This window comes from Corapipo altera, unplaced genomic scaffold (assembly GCF_003945725.1).
Source record: "Corapipo altera isolate COAL_440 unplaced genomic scaffold, ASM394572v1 55, whole genome shotgun sequence".
In the NCBI taxonomy this organism is placed as follows: domain Eukaryota; kingdom Metazoa; phylum Chordata; class Aves; order Passeriformes; family Pipridae; genus Corapipo; species Corapipo altera.
The window spans coordinates 11,354,697-11,380,664 of NW_020884882.1; the positions used below are offsets into that span (position 1 = coordinate 11,354,697).

Below are 25,968 nucleotides of genomic sequence, written 5' to 3' on the forward strand. Positions count from 1 at the left end.
TAAGGCTTAGCCAACTTCCTCCTCCAGACATTCCTGTTTCTGACTATCCTTAGAAAGAAGGAAGGCAGCTAATTCAAAATCTCATTTATATGTACAGGAGCCACCAGACTTTTAGGGACAGTCTCACCACCTTTTTCCTGACTCAACAAATTACTGCAGACAAGCTCAGCCATACATCCATATATATCCATACACATGCTCTTAGCTCAAAGCAGATGTGAGGTAACGTCACACAAACTCGATCCCCTAATGGTAGACAGAAAATCTGAAATTTTTGACAAATGCAATTGAGAGAAAGGAAATTTAAGACTGGTCATAGATACCGCTCAGGGAAAGATGAAGCCTGGTCTACAATATCTACATAAGCAAGGTGGAATTCCCATTCCATACAAGCCTGACTCTGTCTTATAGTCAGCACCAAAGTCACATCAGCTTAGGAATGGACCACATAACCTTGGCTGAGGCTCAATGCCAGCAATTTGAATTTGCTTGAGTATGACCTCTCCCTCCTGCTGCAGCAAAACCTCCTCAAAAACTCCCTTTTAGGAAACTGTTTGCTGCAAAATTAACGTTAATGAGCCTCCTTGAAGAGATGGAACCACCTCCGTTTCAACTTCAACATCTTGAGGCTCAGACTTTTCTTTGAAACCGAGGATTTTCAGTGCACATGCTGCCAAATATTTGCTGAGGACAACAGCCTCCCCATCTGCCCAGTCAGCAACTTGGATGGTGGGTGTTCATCTCTGCTGTTTCAGTGAAGAGCACATCACTGCAGCTCACATTATCACTGAAATGGGTTCATGCAGAGATGTTTGACATTGATGTGGAAGGGCTGGGGCACACATTATTTTCTGCTGACTTGCCAGAGCTCATCTCCTGGTGCCTCTAGGCCCAGACATGCAAAGTCTACACTGCTGAAACATGGGGGTAAATACTGCCAGAGCTTGAAGTCATGCATAAACATCACTTGATTTTAATGGCATTTATACCCTAGTTTGTAGAATTATAGAATCACAGAATGGTTTAGGTAAGAAGGGACCTTAAAGATCTTCTAGTTCCAACCCCCTGCGATGGGCAGGGACACCTTTCACTAGACCAGGTTTCACTCAGAGCTCCATCCAGGCTGGCCTTGTGCACTCAGGATGTGCTCAGGGCTTTAGCCACATATTGGTATTTAACTGAGAATTCAGACACAATTATGCAGACACTTCCCCTATTTTGATACAATTTGCTAGTTTATTTTAGAAAAAATCCTTCAGTTAGCACAATTCCACCTGGGAAGGAGAATGTGTGCTGTCTTCTCTCTTGGGCCCTGGAAATATCAAGAAACAATGTTTTTAAGTATTTTAGAAACTCTGTTTTCACAGCAGTGACTGCATGGCCATTTACTACTTACAAGAGCATTTAAAAGGGTAAATTTCATATCACAACAACCTGTATGTTAATTGCTAAGTGTTCATTTGAAGATGTGGTTTGAAGATTTTTAATATGAATTTGGAAGAGAATGTCCTAAAAAAATGAAGGCAAGTTTCTCCCAATGTGTTGTAGAGGTACGACAGTATCATACTGTGAGTTCATGCTAATAAAGGCAGTAAGGAAAAGGAAATAAGTATGCCTTAAATTCTGAAAATAATCTCTGACTCGAAGCTCACGTTTGAGTGGCAGGCTGTCATATCATGGTCAGTCCCAAACACTGAATTCCTACATGCTTGTGGCAGCACGTATTTTATGCTTCTCTCTGTCCTGAAACCCCACAATTTTCCATTTGTGTGACATTTTACTGCCTCTTCATTTTATACCAGGAAGAAATGCTGATGGATTGGCATCACATCCAAAACAGAAACTGGCATCATTCTCAGACTCACGCGATTTACAGCAACTGCTAAGTAAATTGGGATACTTTTTTTAGTTCCCACTCTTCCATTTTTAAAAATAAATCTTAAGAAAATACAATCCCAAAGGCCTAACAGGCACACATTTACAGATGGCAGCAGTGGGTCATAAATGACAGATTTTCCTGCTACTATTTATGAGAGCTAAATACACTGAACATATTATGAACCATTTGTAACGTTCTTCAGCAGAACAGTCAGCCAAGAGACAGAGCTGAAAGCCTGTTGCAACAAAAGGTATCAAAGTGAGGAGGAGAACAGTATCTATATTTACTACTCCAGTGATAAAACAAGCATAGTACAGCAGATGGATTTAACACAAGATCACTGTTGAATAAAACACTGGCTCCAATACCAAGGAATGAATATTCAAGAGGGAGTGAATTAAGTAAAAGTGTATAAAGGCAGCAAACAGCTCAGTTAACCTAGAAGCAATGTGTAACTCTAACCAAAGAGATCAAACCCCACACGATTCTTCATGCTGGCTGAACAGCCCTTCTGCTCACAACTAGGTATTAATCAATCCAAATGACAGGACTGAGCATACTGATAGCATAGGAACCTGGTCATATGACACTCTTAAAAAAAGGTGTAAAACTCAAATCCAAAACAAAATCAAAACCTAACAATATCAATTTACAGAGCTTTTTCACTTACCACTTAGAAACGTTTCAGTTCTTCATCAGAAACACACTCTAATTCATCTTTTTGGCAGCTTCATAGTTGTAGAACGTTGTTTGACAAAACAGGAGCCAAGTTACAATCTAAAAAAAGGGTTTCTTTTCATTTTTAGAAGTTCTGAAAAATATTTTATGGTCAAAAGTAAGGCTGAAATTAATTAAAGTGACTAAGGCTGTACCAGCGAGTATGGACCTGCAATGTTCATGCTTCAGAGCAAGGCTCCAGCTCCCAGGGGGTTTGGAAGCAGCAGAAAGGATGCCACCAACAATGCATTTTGAATATTATTCTTTTTTTTTGTCAAGTTGCAGTGTTTTTTAAATAAATGTTTCTGTAATTTTGGTATTATCTATGTAATATCTTCTTTAGCTGAGATTCAACACTTCAAAGACACATTTCAAAAGCTTGAGACTCATCTACTCAGCTTTGTGAGATTATTTCAACTATGCTATAACACAAAAAAGGGGAGGAAAAACAGTAGTAACAGCAGAAGGCACAAGTGCAGAACCAATGTATACCATTATAATATAATTTCAGGGTAGAAAGGCATTGAACATCATAAAAGATCCAAACCTAAAATACCCAAACACTTTCTCGGCGATATTTTCTCACCGAAAATATCCAAACGCTATGACCCATCCACACCCCTCAGGACTGAGGCTGCACCAGACAAATCCCTTTGAGAATGCTGTGACTGGAAACACAAATTATTCCCCGGTGACTCTCCTCAGTTGCCTGGACTCCCATCAGGCTGGCTGAAGTATCAGGAAAACAGATGAGTGGAGCCTAATAAACTACACAAGATTTAAAAGTTATTTTTAAAATCTATGTAAAATTAACAGGTTTTCAATCTTAAAAGTCTTTCTACATTTTAAGAACTAAGAGATGGGAGACATAGAGTCTTGGTGATGTGTATTTATATGTATGCGTATAAAAACACACACATATAAACACACACACACACACACATAATATATATATGGCACTAACAATTTCAACAACAGCAACTGAGTAGTTGCTCCTTGTCTTGATTTTACATGGCCACACGTGCCGATGTGCTATGAAGGATCAATGATATTAACCTCAGACACAGTTACAAGCCCTGCCTCACCTGAAACTTTAGTTTCTCACTATTCTGGGGAAGGAAACTTTATACTGGAAAACCGGGAACCTTTGCTTTAAGGCTTGTCAAATGATTAATACATATTTAATGGATCAATAATACATTTTTAATGGATGGCCCTTGGCAACTGTGACCTGCAGTTTACTAATTTAGAAAGGGATGAGCAAGTAGAATTAAGGTGTAGTTCTCCTTTATCACTACACTCGCATGCATGCTTTGTATGGAAAACTTTATTTGATAATAAAAATAGCATTCACAGACTTTCTCCTTCTTTGTTGCTACATCATATACATAGTGTCTGTTCCAAGGAAAGAAGCTCGTACTGGGTAAGTCCACATCTACTCATACTAGTGTTATGTATAAACCCAATTAAGTCAAATAAAGCTATGAACAATGTAGTATTTATATATGCATAGTGTTTTATAAAAAAGATTGGCCCACATACTGCTTTTCATCAACACAGAAAGAGCATTATGTCTATAGCACGTTGCAAGAAATGATGACTGGAGAATATAGACTGCATACAAGTGCTTAATAATACATAAGCAGGCCCACCATGAAGGAAGAAATGATATTCAAACCAACAAAAGCTTTAGAATTACTTACACAGTCTCCCCTTTTAAAACCGCTTTACATACCTGATTCAGTTTACATTAAAATATATTCCCTGAATCAATTTGTTCCATTTTCAGAAATATAAACACTTAATCACATTCCTCACAGCTAAATTTTGTCATAAATCCTCTTTTATACAAGAAAAAGGCAACAGTTTTGTATTTTTTTCCAACAGGCTCTATTAATTACAATTTAAACTGTACACACAATGATCGGCCATCTTCTTTCTTGGTTTTGTTTTTACAGTACCATGGCAACAACAGTGATAGACTTGCAATGGTTTTGTGTTCATATGGAGGATGTGAGTCAGTATACACATACACACCAATGCACTGTAAAAAGCAGCAGTTTACTTTAGTGGTCCAACAGTAACGGCAAACATTTTGGCTCAGCTAGGCAGTAATCCATTACATCTTATACCAATGCTACAGCAGACTTACCACACGACTTGCAAATTTAAAAATACAACTTAGAAACTTGCAGGTTTCCCTTTTGCTGCTGTTCTCAGACTCAAATTTACAGCATACAACCAGTACAGATAGGCTTCTACAACCAGGTTGTCCCACTGATTGCCTCTTTTTGCCTGTGATTTGATTTTTTTTCTTTTTTCTTTTTTTTTTTTTTTCTTTTCAGCAAGTGCACTCCTTTTGTCACAGTAAGGATGAACCAGTAAAACAAAACAAAAAAACCCCTAAATACAGAGTGATAAGAAGAGAGAGCTTTTGGAATTTGGCAAAATTAAGAAAAGCCCACTGGTTTTTGCCTGAGCAGAAGGAATACACCTACTCCCAGAGGGAGGACTGAGCTCCCACCGCATTGTGCCTTGTCCCAGAATCCCGATCCCTTCCCTTGCTTCCAAGCAGACACACAATACCACGCATGCTGGGGTTGCTGTCCATATACAGCTAGAAGATGAGCAGGGCTGCAGCGGCTGCCTTAATGACATATCATTACGTGTTGCTGAGGCTAATGAGAGATCAACAGTCTATATCAGCGTGTGACACAGGCATGGTGGTGACCAGTCCTTCTGCCTCTGTGCATTCTGTCGAGGGGGCCTGAAAGTATAAACTGTTCATGGAACAAACTAGAAATTCCTCATCGTAAATCATCTTGTGCTGTGTGGGTTTGTATTTATTTTTTTTATTATTTATTATTATTATAAATATCCTTCATTGAAACAGTAGTCTCTTCAAACAGTTCTTGCAATTTTAGGAACATTTGTCTTTCTGTTTTAATTCCTTCAGCAGGAGCGCTCCATTCCTACTGAGATGAACAATTTTCTTCCTTCCCCACCCCCAACCCTTAAAAAATTTTCTACATACAGTGTAGCAGTGAGTCACTAGAGAACAGTCTGGATCAAATTATTCAAACTTGGTCATAAAATCCTTTGCCTATATTATATTACCGGCTACCCCCACTTACTATAATGGGGAGGGGGGAGAGTAGCCCAATAAAGGAATTCATTTTTAAGAAATCTACAAAGAATGTAGAAACAAAATTTTATAATCCTTTAGGACCAACATTTGGCAAGTAATTAAAAAAAAAAGAATACACTGAAAAATACTTTCTTTAATATTATACATCAGGCACAACACTTTTTTTTTTATAAGATTTCATCTGCATAAAAGGTTTGTAGGATCAGCAGGTGCCGGGGATGTCTCCTCGTCTGCGAAAGCCAGATGGTCTCAGCTCCCGCACTCTCTGCTCTGCTCCCATGGTGTGGGGAAGGCGACAGGGACCCCGGGGAGCCCCTCAGATGCTGAGGTCGGTGCTGCACTCTTTGTAGGGCCGCCTGCGCTGCTCGGGCGGGTGCCTGCGGCTCGGTTCGTGCTTCCAGCTGGGCTCTTCCCTCTCCCGGTGGCCGAGTCGTTCCTCCCTGAGCCGTCTGTCGGGCGACCTCTCCCTCCGCCGGTCGGAGGACTTGGCCCGCCGGTCGAGGGAGTTCTCTCTTCTCCGCTCGGGTGACCTCCTCGGCTCCGTGAGTCTCTCCAGTGACCGCCGCCGGCGGCCAGGCGACCGCTCTCTGCGCTTCTCAGGGGAGAGGTCTCTCCTCCTCTCGTGTCGCTCCCGCCTCTCCAAAGTGTTGTCGGCACTCCTTGTCCCCTCCCTCCGCTTTTCGGGAGATCTCCTCTTCTGCCCGTTCACCACTGCCCTCTCCGGCTGCCTCTCGTGCCTCCTCTCCGGCGACCTCTCCGTCCTCCTGCCTGGCACGTGGTCGTTGGTTTTAGAAGTCCCATTCCAAGTGTGGTGTTCATTGGGATGTCTGCTAAACTCTCTGCTGCCTTTTAGGTCTCTAACGTAAGTCCGCTTGTCCCCATGTTGTGATGATTTGTGAAGGTCTGGTGGATAACTGGACTCCGATGATGGGTGCTGCCGTCGGTCGGATGGCACGGGTTTCATTTCCGATACATTTTGTGAACCTGTGGCGGGACTGTTCCTGTCACTGCTGGGGTCTGAAAGAAAATAACAGCAAAGCGTTTGGTACCCGATGCCTTCCGCGGCGCCCTGACACCACTTAGCACTCTTCAGACTTCATTAGTGACAAAAACAAACAACTGTTAAGGCAGTCAGCGAAGGCTAACCCAAGCTTTTGTTAATTTAACTGTGAACAAGGAGAGTTACAGGTTAGTACTGGTGCTGCTCTGATCGTTAGCCATGTTTTGGTCCAAGCTGATATCATCTTTATGCTCTTCTGGGCATGGGGCATTTTACATTTTCCCCAAGCCCAATTCATAATGTTTCAGTTACACTACTTTCTTTCCAGTGGAAAAAAAAATAAAATATTATAGTTCGGGTTGTTGGCTGGTTTTTTAAATAGATTCCAATAAAGAGGGCCTTTAGGAAAAAATTTATGCCTTTTAAGTCATTACAAAGAACTGCCTTCCAGGTGTGGGAGGCTGTGGTTCAAATAGCAGAAAATGTACAGAAAATAGAATTGATTATTAAGTTTTCACCTTGTAAAATAACATTTTGAAGGTGTGAGAATTAGACTGTAATAATACAATTTCCATTTCATTTAAGACGTCACTTAATCTCACTTAGTTCTACCATGTTACGAAAAGTCCTAGGGTAGATTTTGGTTTTGCCACAATGATTCAAACAACGATGACAGAAGTTATGATTTTTTCATATCAAAGCAATGGAAAGATATTGTAACATGTACGATGGCTTTGATTCAAATCTAATCTCCAGTTCATTATTTTTTATGTAGTATTTGAGGTAAAATAGAGCTGAGCTACTTCTGCGAGACAAACTGCAGAGCAGAAGTACAAAAACAACCCTCAAACTAAACCCCAGCCCTGCGTTGCAGCTCAGCTACAATTACTGCTGTCATTTGTAACGGATGTTTATGAATGATTCATTACAAACACAAAAAACATTAAAGTAGCTGTGCTGCCTTAATGCAAGTGCTGCTTATATTTGCTTATTTTTTTTCTTTTTAGAAGTAACTCCTGCACGGCAGCTTGGCTGCCTTTAGCCACTTCCTGCCGCTCACACCCAGACACCCACCTCGAGGTGGACTGTCCTGGTGGCAACGACTGAACACCCTCACAAACACTTGTGGGGACAGATTTTTTTTCCCTCCTCTTTTTCTCCTTTTTGTCTTCCCTCCCCCAGGACAAACTCTCTACGTGCTCATTCCTCCTGCCATCAGGCCAAGCATCTCCCATTTGATGGTATTTCCATTCCTGAGCTCGGGAGGGTCGGTGTGTGTGCGTGTGAATTTTGTGATTTCCAGGTGAACCCTCTGTTGCGACCCACGTGTGGGTAATTTTGCTTATTAGGATTTTCAGGCAGCAGCTGGGGACCACACCGCTTTTCCTTGGCTGTAAGCACGTGGCTTGCAGCGACCTGGCTAATCACACAAGGTACAAGCGAGGCTTAAACGTGTCCTGTGGTGTGTGTACTTACAATTCAGGGGACGCAGGGTGTTCGGGATGAATTGCTGTACATATAAAATATAGCGAAGCGGAAAGCAATGTGAGGGAATTAGGCCACAGCACAAAAACACCTAATATTGATTTTAGCTACAAACCGTAGTTTGATTATGGCCCATAAGGTAGAAGCAAGACTCCCCGAGCTTGTCATTTCTCATACATGCAGCGATATTAGGAGGTATCATCGCTGAGGAAGGAAGAGCCCAGCACCAAGAAAAGTGAGAGAAAGAGAAAGAGAAAAGTAGAAAATTTAGATTCCCTATAACAAAGATGAAAGAAAGAAAAATCTTCATATTTTATCTTAGAATAAAGAAAGTTTATTTTTCCAGTCAGATTGTCTAGGCTTCACCCAAATATAAGGCTGCAAAGACAGCAGTTGTTATTATTGTGACATAAAGAGACATCTAAGAGGTGATTCAATAACCCAGACAACGAGAGCATCCATTCTAAAAGACAGCTGGAACAGTGACACAGAATGTCATAGAAAAAACATTAACAATCAAACAACAACGAAAAATAAAGTCCACCAGAGACCACAACATTAAAAATAAGTACAAAACTCATTACAAAAATATACAGCCTCATAGAGAAGCACGTTCCAATTGAGTCAGAAAAATATTGGAACTTAACATTATTAGAGGAACCATTTGCGACTGCAGCGAACAGAACAAAGAGAGGAAGGAGTCCCAAATGTTACAAGGATATTCTTTACAGTAGTGCAACCCCTGTATATTAAATCCTTGCTTGGAGAACAAACTTTTAGTGGTTAGCATTAGCCAAAAGAAAATTGGTGGTGGATTTCCATCCTCAGTGCAACAGACATATGCTTTGAGAAGTGAAGCACTTAATTTACAGGGTATTTATGCAGTCTAGCATATGATACAGTACTGTACATCCAAAGGAGCATAGGAAAAGACAAAAGTAGAAAGAACATTACAGAATTTCAGTGCCATCATTGAACTTTCTGGTGTGCTATTTATATTACAGAAGTGTAAACCCACAACTTCCCTTCCATATTGTTAAACACTTCAATTGTTTGTTGGTTTTACTCTGAATTGGTCATTTTAAGTTAAGCAATGAGCAGACTGAGCAGAAACCCTCAAACATGGTACAGTAAATGAAAAGAAAATCTAGTTCATAAATTGTGCAGAAGGGTTTTGTTTCTGGTGCTAGGACATGGAGAGAATGATAAACACAGAACTTACTGACACAGAAATAACCCAAATAAGGAGAGGAAAGTATAAAGGACATCCCTTCAATCATCAGTTTCTATAGAAACCTCAAAGACCTTTGGTTGGGAGTAGCCCTCCATCGAGGGCACAATATTTGACAATTATCTCAAATAAATAAGACATAATTATAATATTAAATAGTGTGCTAAGTTAAGCCACCCAGCAATCCAACCTCCAGGGGAAGAAAAGGAAATCTAATGCAATTCTTAGCAAGAAACAAGGACTGACTGTTTCCCCCAAGACACACACGAGAGCACCTTTTCATAACCTCCTCACCTTTTCAGACCTTATAAATTAACTAGTTGAAACCAGCAGACTGTTTAAGGGGGAAGAAAAGGGCTCAGGAGGCCAAATCAATATATTTTTGCAGTAAAGCTTTTTTTTTTCCCTTCTTTTTCTTAAATAACTTTATAAATATTTACATAAATATTAAGGAAAGGCAAAAATCTCATAAGCCATCTCGGCATTCATGTCTATGGATACAGACAGGAACTAAGAGAAAAACCTAACCAAAAAAAAAAAAAAATCACTGCTTAGAATAGTAACTTGGGATCCCAGTTTTTGCATTGATTAGAAGTAGAGACCTATTTGAAAGAACAATTCAGCCGCTGAGAAAGAGTTTGGCACAGTTCAATGACATTCCTTGTTTGGCTGGACAAGACAATAGGGTTTTTTGTTTTGTTTTGTTTTCCTCTCTGATCACCAAAAAATACTGCTATTGATGATCTTGCCTTACACTGTGCCCCAAGTCCATGGAAGCAAGCAAAGGATGAAATGTGTAGAAAATTCAGCACAAGCGAGGCAATTATATGTTGCAAAGGTTGGTAAGACACTGGTGAGAAAGGAAAATAAAAAAGAATTCCCGCTTCAGATCTTGAGACAAATCATTCATGGAGTGATGCCAGGGAAGAAAGGAATGTTTTCATAGTTTGACCCACCATATTCTGGGACTGAGCCATCTCCACGTTTCAGAAACAGGCGGACCTTGCGGCCACCATTTTTAATCAGTTCGATGGCCCGAGCGTGCTTCATGTTCTTGGTGGTTTCTCCATTGATCTCTAAGATTTCATCACCGATCTGTCAATGTAATGAAAGAGTCTAAGATTAGAACCAAGTCCCCACAAGGGTCCCCTCCAGCACATCACAAGACAACAGTCACAGCAAAAGTGGGACAACTATACACCAGGCGAAGCTAAATAAGCCCAACTCCTTCTAGTGACAGTCCACAAAAAACAGTGTGCAGGGGCCTGGAACACATGAAGGTAATGGGGAAAACTCGAGGTATAAAAGTATTTCATTGCTATTTTGCAAAACCACATTGCAAAACTGTATTGCTCAATAGTAAGAGCAGTGCTAGAATTGTTGCTATTCTACTTAGTTTTGATTATTTGTAAAGTCTTCAAAGTGGTTGTTTGTTTCACAGTCTAGCACAACTGGGATGTTCACAGAGCTTTTTCAGGTCTGTTTCTTGCTTGGATATTGGTACTACTATGAACCAGCAAAGCCGCTTTCGTAAATATAATCATTTATCAGGAAAGAAAACAGGGCTTAGAAGAGGTTGTCAAAGCACTGACTTCCAAAGGGCAGCACTGATTTTTCATCATATTTTCATCAGAAAATTTTTGGACCCACAGATCTACCCCGAGCAAAAGAATTTTGCAAATGCCCTTCACATGACATATTTGGAGAAGAAAAAGATGTATGCGGGAAAGTTATAATGCATTCTCTAACAGAGGAGCAAAGAGTGCCAATTTAATTTTTTAGTAGGCCTTTTGTAACATACGCCCTTGTTATAATATTTGTAATTTAGCTGATATGTGAAGTTAACAGTTAATGCTATTCAAAAACCACATTGCAATTTTGTAACCTGTGGGCCATACACATGCTCTGTCCCTACTCTGCCCAGTAGCAGACAAAGATTGTGGCTATCACAGTATCCCTGTTAGGCTTTAAAAGACAGATTATGTATTAGAATCTGGAAAGCAGGATTGGAAGAAGGGGGTGAAGTCTTCCAATGAACACACACTGCTACAGACTGCATACAAAGAGTGACAGATGCCAGCGACAGAAGTAAATAGGAACCACTTTCAGTTAACATTTAATTTCCCTTTTAGCTGGCACAGCAGAAGGGAGAGGCAGGGGACTCAGCTAATTCCAAAGAAATGTGATTTTAAAATCAGTTTGTGCATACCCTCATTTTCCCACATCTCTCAGCTGGACCATCCTCAGCGAGCCGCAACACGTACAGATCCATATTATACTCCCGGCCACCTCGCAGGCTGAAGCCAAAACCTTTGGCTCCTCTTTCCAGCTCAACAGTGTAGAAGTCTTGGTCCTGCTGGAGAGAAGAAAACAAACGCCCAATTGAATAGGAAGTCAAATAGTGCTCTACTCCCATTTTGAAATTATTCAACAATGAACATTATTACTTTTGTTACTGATAATTAAAAATAGAAAATCAGTTGAATTTTCACACACAGATTAGGATTTGCTTCTTTCTCAGATTCCACTCTGCAATTTGGAGTTCTGGTGGTGGCCTGTGAAGGGCTTTTGGAATGAATGGGCTTGGCCATATCCCATGGTGCATTTTTGGGCACTTTTTTTATACAACACCTCCTGTGTCCAGGGCAGAAAGGTCTTTTTCTGGAGGGTGGTTAGCATTCTACCAACTGCACAGAGGGTGAGGACAACCTTACTTCTAGTGCCAGGCTTCAGTGAAATGTCTAATGGAACTTGGGGTGAGTGTGTGCTGGCTTTTCCTTTTTGTTACCACATCATCTATTCCTTTGCAAGAAGCTCAGAAGCCTGGGCATTGTTTTCCACAAATGCTATTATGGGGATGTTCTGAAGCCCCTAATAGAAGAGCTTACTTCTGGGATGGCCAGTGGCAAGGAAAGTTAACAGTGAGACAGATAATCTCTCTAATAAGATGCCATCTGCGCGAGCTGGAACACTCCAGCCATTGCCCCTTATTAAGTTTTCCTCTTTTTTGTCCTCTGAATTTATCATTTGCACGCAACAATACTTTCTGGAGAGGCCCTCCCAATATACAATTCAATAAACAAACACATAAATTATTACTGCCCTAAAAATGTCAGCTTTTTTCCTTTATTTTTTCTTCCTCAAAGTCTTGATGAGAATTTGTTGGAAATGTTTCTCAGCTGAAACAACAGCAACACATATTAAGAAACTAATCAGAAAATTCCTCTTTTTTTTTGAATAAACAGACTGTGGGAGAACAGCTTCTCAGTAGGAATTTCCAAGGGAAATATTTGAACACAGCCAGCCCTCAAGCAGATTGGAAACAACAGTCTGTGGTAAACAAAACAATTAGAGAGGTGCTCCTTACCTGTGCTGCTTGGGGTGGTTTGAAATCAAACTGGGATTCCTGCTTTGGTTTGGTGTTGTTCCTGCTGTAATGAATGAGAGAAAGAGGGAGAGAAGAAAAATACAGCTCATGGGATGTGAAGGTGATCAAGGAGTAACCAAAGAGAGAGCATGTCAAAATGCCCTCCTCAAGGAAAACAATCTGACCTGGTCTCCTGTGGTATTTGCTGAGGAGTATGTGTGGTTGTGATTGTAGCAATTTTTTCTGCATTGGTCAATAAAGTAGCATTGGAGGATTCTGCAAAATAGATTTTGTTTTCCATTATGAGGGAAGACCATTGGCTATTCACTGAAAGAAAAAGAAGTTATGCAAAGGCATTTCACTGGAAATCATCATTATGTTGTTTCTAAAGAACTTCAAATGGGCTCAAATTGCTCAATTCCCCAAATTAACAGAGTAATTATGTGTATGAAACTGTACACTCATTTGAGAAATGAAAAAAAAAAAATTAAAATTAAAAAAAATTAGGAAATCTGAATTGGAAACCCCTCTGACCTTTAGACACACTCAGAATGAAGACTGACTTATAGAGGAAAGGTTGAACAATGTTTTGTCTGTTATCTAATGACATGAATTCCAATCACTAAAGTCTCTAAATATGGTAGGTTGGCTAGATGAATTTTACAGTAGTTATAACTATTCCAGAGATTATAAGCTTATCAGTCCCTTCCTCCATCAGAAACTGCAATCTTCAGTAGAATTGAGATGTGGCTTTCATTTAATACCTCACAAGGTGATACTGAATGTGGCTAAACCCCAAACTTACTGAAATCTATCTTTGAAATACAACCCAGTACTGCCTGAGCACTGAAAGCTGCACACAGGGACGTGGAACTACCTGCACCAAATACATCAGCAGCTCTGGGTACCACTTACAAAAGGACGTAAGGAGAGAATATAGAGAGCGGGAGTAACTCCTAAACTCAATTTCAGCCACAGTAAAAGGCTCTCAGCTCAACATCAGTCTGTGCAAATGCCATGTTTCTCTATGCACAGCAGGAGGTGCTTCAAGGAGAGGTCCTCTCTCCTTCTTCCTACAACTGGGATGGGAGTTGCTGTAGACACAACTGAAAAGTGGTTACCTAGGTGTCCCTCACAGCATGGCAGGGCAAAATGTTCCCCCTGTCATTCTGGGGCTGTATCACAGACTTCACTAACACCAGAGTTAAGTCCAAACTCATTCAGAATTCTGCCTAAAATTAAGGACACATCAATGCCAATAGCCAAATATTAGCAACACGCTTTTGGAGGAAAGACCTGGAACTCTTGTATATTGAACTCAACACATTTTCCAGAACTACATATTGTATCAATTCTGAACTGAAATTAGTACTGAGGAGTTTCAAATGCTGAACTGCTCCAGAAGTCAGTAGTCCTGAAAACACCCTTTCCCTCCCATGGGAGTTTGAATTCAGAGGAAGCCTTGGTGGTAGGTACATGCTTAACCACACAAATGTTGAACAGCTGGTTGCATATGGAGAATGATGGACGCAGTCCATGGAAACACCCACTCATCAGGCACAGCACTCCCAGCTAAAGCCATTACAGTGACAGACCCTTGTTCCTTTGAGGAACAGCTCTGCACACAGGAAACCCCCCCACTTTGTGCCTATACCCTTTGTAACCAAGAGAGAACCACAGGTGACAAGTTACTACGAAATACTGACCATGATCCACTTTTTAAGATCAAAATCTAAACTGAATGCACAATCACTAGGGCAACAGTGACAAAAACTGGATGGAAACATCTGGCTCTCCAACATAAAATTACAAGGTCTTCTACCCTGCCCTTGTTTGCCTCTTAAGCATCTGGTAATTCATTGTACTGACTATGGAGAAATCTGCCATTACTAAACAGAGTCCAGCTGTAATAAAAAACTGCAGCAATGGGAGGGGTTTTGCCTGAATTAAGGAGAGTTGGTGGTCATGGGCTTACTTGGTCCTGGGAGCTTAATTTACTTCATGGATTTATTCTAATTACGGAGAAATCTAGATAAGGAGAAGGTTTTTCCTTTCTGTAGCTACTTGCATGTCAAGGGAAACTCAAGGAAAGGGGAAAGAGAAAAAGAACCACTTAAACAGATGGGTGCAACAAGAACACAGCTCCTTTGCCTGCAGTACTGTGCCCAAGTTAACATGCCCAAATCCTCAGCATATGGAGCTGTAACATCTTCCAGACCAGAGCTGGCTTGTGTCCAGTAGTTCAGGCAGCAAGAGAGGCTCCTGGGTCTGCCTGCACCTCTCAGGTTAGGCATGAGCAAAACATACCCTTGTGATGCTTTGCCACTGACAGCTGGCTTGTGTGAGAAAGAGGCATCCCTACGGGTGGTTACACTGTTGAATGTTAAGAAATAATTCTGTTTATTTTGTAAAGATGCCTTGATGTTAAAATCTGACTCAAACAGAAGAAGGCCCCAAAACACAGTTAAGTGTTCTATATTCATCCAGAACAAAAGCCTCTGGAATCATCCACAAATATTTGGAGATCAGATGAAGATGGGCTTCAAAGAGAATGCAAGATTCCTACCCTTTACTAGGTCACACTAGTAATACCAAGCAGAGCAACAACACATCTTTGGTACAGATGTATCTTCACACCACTGCACTGCATCTATCTTTAGCCCACCCTATCCCATGAGTCAGGAGTTGTGCATAATTTTGCTAGTTTTTTAGACACTGGTTCAGGATGCATTCCAACCACCATGCAAAACCGGAGCAGAACATAGCAAAAATGATCTTTAGTGCAATTACGACTGCATGTTCTAAAATCTACATATTTCATTGATTCCTTGCCCTGCTCTGCCCTAAAACAGTCACCAATTAAATGTCTAATCTAAGTTTGTTCTTTCCCAGCATTCTGTATCCTTGCATCAGCTGGAAGCGTGTTAAAGCATCATAATTTCATGGCAAATGTAATCCTGCAGTGGTCTGTAGCAATTAATTTGTGCAAAACTTATTCCAAAGCAAAAATTCTTGGTGTTTTTAATAATGTTAGAAGAGATTAGCAGTGTGAGTTTATTGAGAGTCTTGTGATGTGCCTTAGTTTCATGTTTATCTGACAAGTGGCTTCTGATTTATGCTCCCCCCTCCTTGAAGCACACAGACCATTTATATTTGCCAAAAAAAGCACTCAAAAGTCAACACAAAGAAAACAACAAATCAAGAAAAGCACACAAAGACATCAAAAAGAAAACAACACTGAGACCAATTTTTTGTATCTCATGGGGGCTTAGATCAAACCTCTCAGCAATTTTCAGAGTGTTGGGTCTTAGTGGCTTTCGGAAATTAAATGCAGGTAATACTATGCAAAGCTGGCGATCTGACTAGGAATTTCAAAGTGACAGTAAATAAAAAGACTTGAAGTTTGCATTGCTATGAGAGTAGAGTCGACTCCTTCCCTAGGGAACACCTTTCCACCTTCTCTAGAAACATGTGATGTCAGTCCCAGGTACGTGTTTCCCTAACCTAAGCGATTTACATGATATCTGGGACACATAATTGCATGAACAAGACTGGCTGAGCATTCGTATCAGGAAGATATGTTCTTCTTAAAAAATTTTTAAACCATTCAGAAGTTGTTTATTTCTCAGGTGGTTTTGCCTTTAAAAAAAACAAGCTCTCCATTTATTTAAAGATTCACCTTCCTTGATTTTTATGAGATACTAAAATACAGGTAATGAACAATTCTTCTCTCAGTTTATCTCCCAAAGCAGGCATGCGCAGGCCAGCTCTGATGTTAGCCTGATTCACAGCCGTTTTATTATTCATGAACACCTAATTTGCTGCAAGTAGCAGAGGATCATATACCATTTGACCTGGTACCTACTAGACAGTAGGAAAATAAAGCCTTTGTGCAAAACATATCATCCTAAACAGAAACAATTTATAACCAGATCATTTCTCATCCCAGTCTATTTTTATCCTATAACAAAACACAGCATAATCATGCTCTGTGGGGTAACCAAATCCATGTTTCAGATCAGAAAGTTTAAGAGTTAGTAACTACCCAGTGCTTCTCACTGGAAATCACATCATCAAACGTCTTCATTCTTTTTTCAGGTACTAGGTTCATTTCAGCTATACTTCCTCTGGGTTTCTTTCAAATTTAATCACACTTTCTCCACATTTAAATGCAAATAATGTCCTGTACAACTCTAAGGAATGCTTGTTAGCACTGTATCTGAGTCATCAAATCTTTTACCCATGGATTTAACTTAAAAGGAGAGACACGTTAAAAGGTTTCTGCCTAACAAGCTCTCACCATGAACCCATCCATGGCAGAGCAGGACAATAAATAAATAGTCAGAATTTAGAACCACAGCAATTTTAGTTCTGCTGCAGATATTTTACAAGGTTTCTGCTCTGTTCCTATTCAGGGTCAAGCTAGGCATCAATGTAATGAAACTGATATATAACACAGATCCTTATTTTTATTAAATACTTCACTGACCTGAAACCAGTACCAAGTATCTCCTTATTATTAGGGATCCTGCATATTCCCTCTGCTCTGAAACAGTGAGATCCTATCTAGGGTAACTCTTACAGTGATCAGCTGCAGGCTCACAGCAGCTCCAGAGCCACCACCATTTAAACAGTCATTTAAAAATGTATTGAGCTTGCTCCCAAAGCAACTTACTGAGAATAAAAACAAATCTGCTTTTCAAACATGTCAAAGTGTTTATCCCCTTCTGTTATCTCTTTAGTCTATAGCCTGCTTGTGTCTATACAAAGCTTCAGGAATCCCACATGCTAACAAGCAACTCCCAAATATTCTAAAGCTGCATTATTAAAACCTAAGGATGAAATCAAAGTGTACCAAGTCATGTATCAAACTCATGGCAGATCATTTTAAGGTGATACATAGAATGGATTATTATTTTTTTAATGTCGAATCAGCACCTCCCTGTTTAAAACCATCTATTTCTATAAAAAGGAACAAAAAATAAAGCTATGAAGGGCTCACAACCTCCCTCACCGCTACCTCCCAAAGTGGGAGTGGGAATTGAGTCCTCCATGACTTTGCAGCTCCAACTGACACAAAAAAGCCCAGGAACAAAGACCAACAAGAGGGTCAGATAAGACAGCAGGAAACATATACTTTACCATCTCCTGGAATGATGCGCAGGGTGACGGTGTTTCCCGCTTCCTTAATGAGGTTGACGATGTCTGAATGCGACTTGTTGGTGATGGAGCACCCATTGACGGCCAAGATCCGGTCGCCTACTTTCAGCTTCCCACAGCGGTCGGCAGGACTCCCTTCAATTATCCGACCTATTTTGTGAGGCATGGCCACACATGCATTTCCCGCTTTTGTATTGGTTTGGGGGTTGTTTTTTTGTTTTTGTTTTTGGTTTGGTTTTTAATTGTTTACATACGTGGGAATATGGTGAAGGGGAAAAGGAGAAAAAGGGTTGAAAAGGGAAAGAGAAGGTTAAGGGTTAATTAATTAATGCATCAAGCAAAAGTTATTATAGGATAGCTTTGCTGCCAGTGTTCAAAACATTGGCAATCAACTAGTATGAGTGTACAAAGCTTTACTTTTTCCACAAAAAGGTGTTTTGTTAATCACTCAAAACTCGCCCCCCACCTGGACTTCTGTTAATAAATTGTGAGATTTTTACTGAGATTTTTATTGACAATAACTGCACTTAGCAGCCCCATCATAACCCAAATCTGATTTTATTTTTGAAGAAAAAGATTGAAACTCTTTGTAGAAAACTAAGCCTTCCTTCTCCAAGATTATATTGGTGTCAGCCTCTCTGGTCCTTCTCTAAGCCAATGGCTCTTCAAGGTGCTGCCAATGTTTTGTTCTTTCTCAGTTTAGAAAGATAAAATTGTTCTAGGCCTAGGAGGGAGCGCGGCTCCCTTTCTACCACACAGACCCACTCTATCAGCGCTGCACGGGGAAGCAACATGAAACGTTTTTCTTCCATCATGAATAAAGGTACTACCAGGGGAAGGCACAGGACCACTACAGATGGGCCAAGACTGACAAAGGTAACCTGTTTGGTGCAGGCGTTCACCTCAGCCTCTGTTAACCCTTCTGCTTTTATGACCTTATTTGGCACCAGGGTGGGAACAGGTAAGGAATAAGGACTTTCTCATTTAAATACCTCTAAAACCACACACAAAACCATGGCGATGTCTGACACACAGAGCAAGAGCACTTTAGGATGAATGTGTTTTGGAGACAAAATTCTCCTCCTGTTCCACGCAACTGTTTGTTCCAAAAACACAGGGTCGTCCATAACATGCAGAATTGGGACAAAGAGGATACACAACATCACTGAGAAAAATCCATTGGGTTTTTGTATGGCTCCTCTATGTGGGCAAGAGGTCCTTAGGCACGCAGCACGTGATTGAAACCATGAGGTACAGAGCGGTCACCTCATACTTTGCATCCACAATACATTCACCCTCAAGATGCACTTTCCCATCTCTGCTATAGTCTTTACTTGATTAGTAGTTTTAGAGATATACACTGCTCCACACATGACAACACTAGAAAGACTATAAAGAAGAAAAGGCCAAGACATGGATATGTGAGGTTGGGAGATGCGATGAAAACTGGCAGAAAGCATTAATATTAGTTGCAAACATCAGGGAGATTTCTTTTTTCTTCTTTTACTATGATGTTAGAAAGTTTCTCTTTCTGGTAATACAAAGCCCTATCCAGTTTAAAGGCTGTTTTGAGGGTATGACTCTATCCAACCCACTGAACACAGATGACAGAGCCCACACCAAAGTGACCAAGGTGGGTTTTAGAACCAGTTTGGCCCATCTCTAAATACTACATATGAAAGAAAAAAACCACAAAGCAGGTCCAGGGCAAGCACCAGACAGCAGAGGGAACACATCTCATGCAGAGTATTAGGAAAAAGCTGAATATAATACTTGAAAAAAATTAAAGGAAAAACAGTCACAGATCAACAGATCTCCATGAGGAGCCCCTGCACAGAAAACTTCCAGTTAGCGAGTATCTTGGGCTAAAGCAAACGCAACTCTTTACAACCTCAGGTCAAGGCTTCTCTGCAGAAAAGAGTTAGAGCATAGTCTTCATACAGTAAAAGTTATTTAGACACGTTTGCAAATACATTCAGAAGATAAAAGCACTCCCTCTGGTTTAGACCGAGTTCAGTTTAATCTGTATTATATTACACCATTGTGTTCTGGCACCTAAACTCCTATTTTCAAGAGCAGTTTCCAGCAGCAAGGACAGCGTGAAGCAGCCTGGAGTCTGAGAACTGACAGAACTCGATGCACCAGCTTTCTACTAGATATTTCCCCCTTGAAATCTCTCCTGTCATAACAGCTAACAACAGTGTTAGAAATGGCCTGTTCTACATCAATACCAGCAAAGGAGGTGATGCTCCCTTGATGTAAGTAAGGGCATTACTGATGGGCAAGAAATCTCCAAAAAAAAGCCCAGGATAAAGAGGGAAAGGCCACTTCTTGCACCTGTGTGCCCCAGGAACCCTCAAGCTTTACAGGGAGCCTCCAATACATTTTGTCTGCAAACCACAACCCTGCTGTGAGAGGTAGTGTGAAGAAGGCCAAGGTACGTGCTCTGCCTTTTCCTCTCCCCCTCCATCCCTAACATCTGCCACAGATTAACAGAGAGGGAATACCTTTTTCCACTACAAAGTCCAAGTGGATGCTGTCTCTGGCCCTTTTGGAGGAGATGGAAAGGGAAGAAAATAGCATCTCTGACTGCTTTCCTCCTTGCAATGACACTCCTGCTCAAGAACAGGCAGTTCTGGGCATACTTGCAAAACCAGTTTACACACACCTCCTTTGCAGCAACACCTGGAAATGGGTGTCTGCCTGGCAGAAAGACTGTCTTCAAACAGAAACCACGACCACTCTCTATTAGGGCAGGACATTATATGTGACGTTGCATATACTTCATTTCACCCTACTCTGAAGAAATGGATTTGGGAAGAGGTGAAATGGGTCAAAAAAACATCCTGTTTTTTTAACAGTATTCTGCATTTTATGTATTACCAGTAAGCACTATTAATTAAAACTTTCCATCTATCAGCAGGTTCACTCCATAATGAGGATCAGAATAACCCTGATTGCCAAAGAGAAGTTAATCAGTTTAAGCATTACTGCTTTTAAATCAACTGGCTCAATTCCACCATTAGGAGACATATTTCATTCCACCTGCTCCATTTCTGCACTAGCAAACAGCATCACTGGGAGGATCCCCAGCAGCTCCTCTGAGAGCAAACCCCAGAAAGGCTCTCCCAGAAAGCGACCATCAGCAACTGCCATTGGTGGCAATTTTTGCTCTTCAGGTTGGGATTTCTCATTTTGCTTCTCTCGACTCAGTGCTGAACAAAACCCAGGAGGCAAACACCTACCAAGTCTTTGCCTCCGATTAAGCTATTAATTACATAAATTGGGGCACGCTCACGACTTTTAATTAAACAGATCCCCACTCGCCTCCTTGTGCTGCAGTGCTCAAACCTGCGTCTCATTTGAGGCGCATTTAAAAAACTCCACGACTCACCGAACGTCGTCCCCGCCTCGGGCCTGCTCACGGACGAGACGATGACGAAGCCGAAGCCCTCGTTCTCGCCACGGCGGATTTCCACATCGTAGGGCTGGACCACGGTGCTGACAACGCCACTGCCCCCGCCACCACCGCTGCCGATGCCACTGGTGCTGCCGCTGCCCGAGCTGACGGTGTTGAGGGAGTTCTGGCTGCCCTGTGGCGTTCGCTTCTCCTCCGTCAGCGAGGCCGGCTGGTTGCTGCTGTGGTGGGAAGAGGCCGGGGATGGGACTTCATTCTCTGCCTTGGGAACTGGGGAGGAAGGGAAAAAAGATTGTTTGAGCAGGTTGCACCATTTAGTGCTTGAAAAGAGATCTCTATTGAGGAAAAAGGCAGGAGAAAATCACCTGCTTTAATCTAAAGATCACGGCCATAATGACCAAGGGCTCTGTATCCTTTTGGATGTCACAACCAATAGCTTCAGTGATGGCACTGACCACACATGCTCACCCTCTTCTGTGCATGGTTATGCAGTCAAAGCCTTTCACTGCCAAACTGCAGCAGCAGTATGGTTAAACCAGTGGAGTGTTGCGTGCTTGGGTGCTTGGTGGCATTTTAAATCTAGAGTACATTAGTTGAAAGGTGCCTCCTTGAGCTGTCACATCCCCACTTCAGTTATATATGTACAACTGTATATACGTGCACAAGAAACGAGGAGAGACAGTAATATCACACATCCATCACAACACCTGTGTATTTTTAAACTCAGTGTTATCAGTTAGGTAGCACTGATTGCCTTTGATTAATGCGATCATAAGTAATAACAATCCCCTACACTAGCAAAACAACCTGTGAAGCAAACTATTCTGGACAGAAGAACCAGCAACTATCAGCAACTGGCACAGACAGGGAAACCACTAAACATTGTTAACATTAGCATTAAACAAGTGTTCAACAGCAATTGAAATTGGAAGGGGTAGTAGTTTAAAATCTAATCAGCTACCACAAGGCTTGAAGAAGTCTCAAAAAATTGCTTAGTCCAAACTCTGCTTGAGTGAGGGCCAACTATACTTAGTGTCAGTCCTGACAGATGTTTGTCTAATCAGCTGTTAAATATCTCCCCAGGCAATCTATTGGTTGCAATATCGGACTTAAATCTTCCCTGCTGCAACATAAGGCTATTATTTCTAGTGCTATCTAACAGGCATATGGAGAACATATTATTCCCTTCCTCTTTGCAGTAGCCTCTTATAGTCTTGAGGAGTACAATACCTCCTCCCCCTTCTCTGCTTTAAGCTAAAGAATCCAAATTTGTTCACAGTATTCCCTTGCAGACCATGTTTTCTAGAGCTCTCCTTATTCTCTCTGGTCCTCTGGACTCCCTCCAGTTGGGCTCCCTCCAACTCAAACATGTCTTTCTTGAAGTGCTGGACCATATTGCACTAAGCCATCATCTGCTGGGAAATCAGGAGAGTTCCCCCCTACCTACATCCCAGCAGAGTGTTTTCCTTCACCTGAGCCAACCTCAGCGTAAAGCTCATGGCCCACAACAGCTTCCACTTCGTGTTGCTCAGCCTGTTCTCTGCAGCCCATTTGTGCAGCTGAGAGCAGCATATTGCACTTGTCCCTGCTGAATGGCTGCCTCCACTAATCAGGTCACTTCTCCAATTTGGTGAATCAAAATTAAGTTGAAGATCTTAAAAGCAACAGAAAAAAAGCAAACAAAATCTAATCCTCTAAAATCATAGTCCAAAGAAAAAAGACTTTAAAATATCCTTGGATAGAAGTGCCGTCTGTACTTAAAGTATGTACTAAATATATAGTACTCTACATATTAAGAATACAGGTGTATAAAATTTCCCCTACATGAATCTCAAGACAGAGACTACCCATTTAGGTGAACAATCTTTTTTCTACTGGCATACAGATGACAGGAGGAACAAGGGACCAAAATTCAGGAACAACCTTCTCTACAAAGTTATAACAGAATTTAAAAGCTTGCAAATATAAGGTGAAAGAAGGGATTCTGAATAATTCATCCTAGAGTAAGTGTCCACATTTGAAATGATTCAGAAATAGCTCGGTCTGGAGTAACATGCCTCTGAATGAAATATCAAGAGAGATCTCATGCATCTAAATATTTCACGGTAATTTCCAGCCTGGAGGCTGTAAAACTGAATAAAAAATCTATGCACAAAAACAATACCAAAATTTAGCTGCCCTTCCCCTTCCTCCCAAAGCTTTTCTCCTAAAGCTTCTCTCACATTGGCAGCCCTTGGCCAGGAATTAAAGAGAGGTTGTCAGAGGAGAGACATTACCTGGTGTTTAATCCACAAAATGAAGGAGGAAAGAAATGAGAAATGAGCATTTAATATTGTGCAGAAGGAGCTCAGTCCTGGATAAGAACACAGAGCTATTTTAGAGGTACTTTTCTAGTCCTAACTTCCACTGAGGGCCTCATTTCCAAACTGAATGTTATTTTGATGCTCTTTAAGATCAAAGTACAGCGCTGCCTATTTATCCGATGATGCCTAAACTTGAAAGGCTACACAATATCCTTTCTTTCTGAATAAGTGAGCTAAATGAAATGCCACAATTGAGCTCCCTAAAGGGATTCACACAGAAAGAGGCAGCACCCCAAAGTTACTCTCCAATATTAAGCATGAGGTCACATGTCATTTAGAAAGCTCATGCTCATGTCTTCCATTTTCTTTGCTATCAGGACATTTTTCAGTCATTCATTTGGGTGCCACCAGGCAGTGTCACTTCTCTCTGCATCTCTGTCTTTCTGCCAGCTTCTTTTTTGTCCATTTAGACCCTACACTTGTGCAGTGTGTGCACAATGCCCAGCATAACTCAGCATACAGAAACCTCTCTAGACCTGAGCAACCTGGTCTAGTGGAAAGTGCCCACGGCAGAAGGGTTGGAACTGGATGATCTTTAAGGTCCTTTCCAACCCAAAGCATTCTATAAGTCTATGATAACAAACATGCATGCCCTGCACCACCAGAACCAACAATGTTTACAGTGCTCCATCCTGCAGTTGGTTGACTACATGTTGAAGTCTCCCCGAGCCGGGACAGGGGACACCACACACCACTGCCTTCACCTCACCTCCTGTGGACTCTTCAGCTTTTTTCACTCACTCCCAGTTTAAGGGTGACTATCAGGTAGTACATTTATTTCAGGAAGTAAACAGAAAACAGAGGCAGTCAGCCACAGTGCTGTTGCTGTATAAGTAGAACTAAAAACGATATACTGCAACCAAACAGTTCCTCAGTTTATCCAAAACCTTCACAAAGACTGGGAAACCCAACTGCGATTGAGAGACTCTTGACTGGGAAAAAAAATACTTGAAACTTATTTGATCAAGAACAAAAAAGACTAAAAACAGGCAAAAGAGGAAGAAGAACAACACATCCCCTGAGTTTTCCCAGTACTACAAGGAGAAGCTTTTTTTCCTTTAAACCATTTGCTGAGCAGATGGGAGCCTGGCAAGAAAATCTGCCCCTGCAGAGAAACACTGCAGCCTACCTGTGTAAACCACTTTGCGCCTGACGGTCAGATTGACATGACCTTGTTTGGCTGCCTGTTGCATAAGCTGGACGACAAGCTGGTGTGATTTCCCGACAACAGGCGTCCCATCCACACAGATCAGTTCATCACCCGATCTCAGGCGGCCGTCAGCATCAGCAGCACCCAGCGGTACAATGTGACCGATGTAAATCTGATGAATTAGCAGAGGAAGAGAGACAAATGAGAACCAGCCCAACAGCCAGTTGGAAACAAGGGGCACTCGTAGTTAGACCCAATTTAATGAAATTGTTGACAAGCGTCTGCTGGTCAGGAAAGTTGCTCCTGTGAAAGCAGCTCTGTGTGAATGCAGCCACATCATGGAATTGTAATAAACTGACATCTTGTTTCTTTAGGCAGTCCATTCACTCTAATGACAGATAGCCTTGGGAAACTTGTTCAACCAGACAGTGACCAGACAGGAAGACTGTTAAAAGCACTGAGGGTCTTGTCAGGGAAGTTGAGATTGAGTTACTCTTTCAGCTGCCTTCAGGGTTTACAAGCTTGGCACTGCTCACCTGTCCACCAACTCAGTCTTGGTTTATCCTTCAGTGAGTTCTGTGGAGTTACTTTAACGTGAGATGAATTCATGATCTCTCTTCCCATAAATGAGCAAAATAATTTTGGCAGGGAAAACATGGAAATTCATGCTGCCACTACCTAGCTGTGACCTGTGCAGCATGTGAAAGGACGACACCTCCCACAGGCACTGAATTTATGGTAAAGAAGTTGAGTGAATTCAAGAAGACGATCGAGCAAATAGAAAACCTGGCATTCTAAGATCAAAATACTTGCAAACCTGACCAGGACATCCTTTTCTCAGTATCCAGGCAATTTCAGACCTATGTGTTTTTATCTGGTTTACAACAAAAGCAGAAGGAGAAAATAATCCCATTTCTGTTATGGAGTTCTGGAGTTTTTTTTAAAGGGAGGGTGGGGAGGAGTTGCAGAATATATATAGTCCACAAGTTACTTTAACAGTCATGCTACAGAACAGTTCTGCATATCTATACATGCTACTGCCATGACTCT

At 41.3% G+C, this 25,968-nt stretch overlaps 1 protein-coding gene across 29 annotated transcripts in view; it reads right to left on the reverse strand.

Annotated features, from left to right (window-relative positions):
- Positions 1-3,905: 3,905 nt before the first annotated feature.
- MAGI1 (membrane associated guanylate kinase, WW and PDZ domain containing 1) overlaps positions 3,906-25,968 on the reverse strand; it is a 336,815-nt gene continuing 314,752 nt past the window's right edge. For 9 of the 29 annotated variants that reach the window (XM_027640098.1, XM_027640082.1, XM_027640097.1 and 6 more), the window contains 8 exons: positions 24,898-25,090; positions 21,382-21,675; positions 17,970-18,173; positions 13,013-13,103; positions 12,828-12,891; positions 11,670-11,816; positions 10,417-10,555; positions 3,906-6,761 (listed from right to left, as the gene is read on the reverse strand). In XM_027640098.1, coding sequence (XP_027495899.1) covers positions 6,061-6,761; positions 10,417-10,555; positions 11,670-11,816; positions 12,828-12,891; positions 13,013-13,103; positions 17,970-18,173; positions 21,382-21,675; positions 24,898-25,090 — 1,833 coding nt within the window. In that variant the 3' untranslated portion in view covers positions 3,906-6,060. Of the gene's footprint in view, positions 6,762-8,344; positions 8,434-8,540; positions 10,311-10,416; positions 10,556-11,669; positions 11,817-12,827; positions 12,892-13,012; positions 13,104-17,969; positions 18,174-21,381; positions 21,676-24,897; positions 25,091-25,968 lie in introns of those variants that run through there. The other 20 variants (XM_027640106.1, XM_027640108.1, XM_027640107.1 and 17 more) reach the window with 11 other exon arrangements.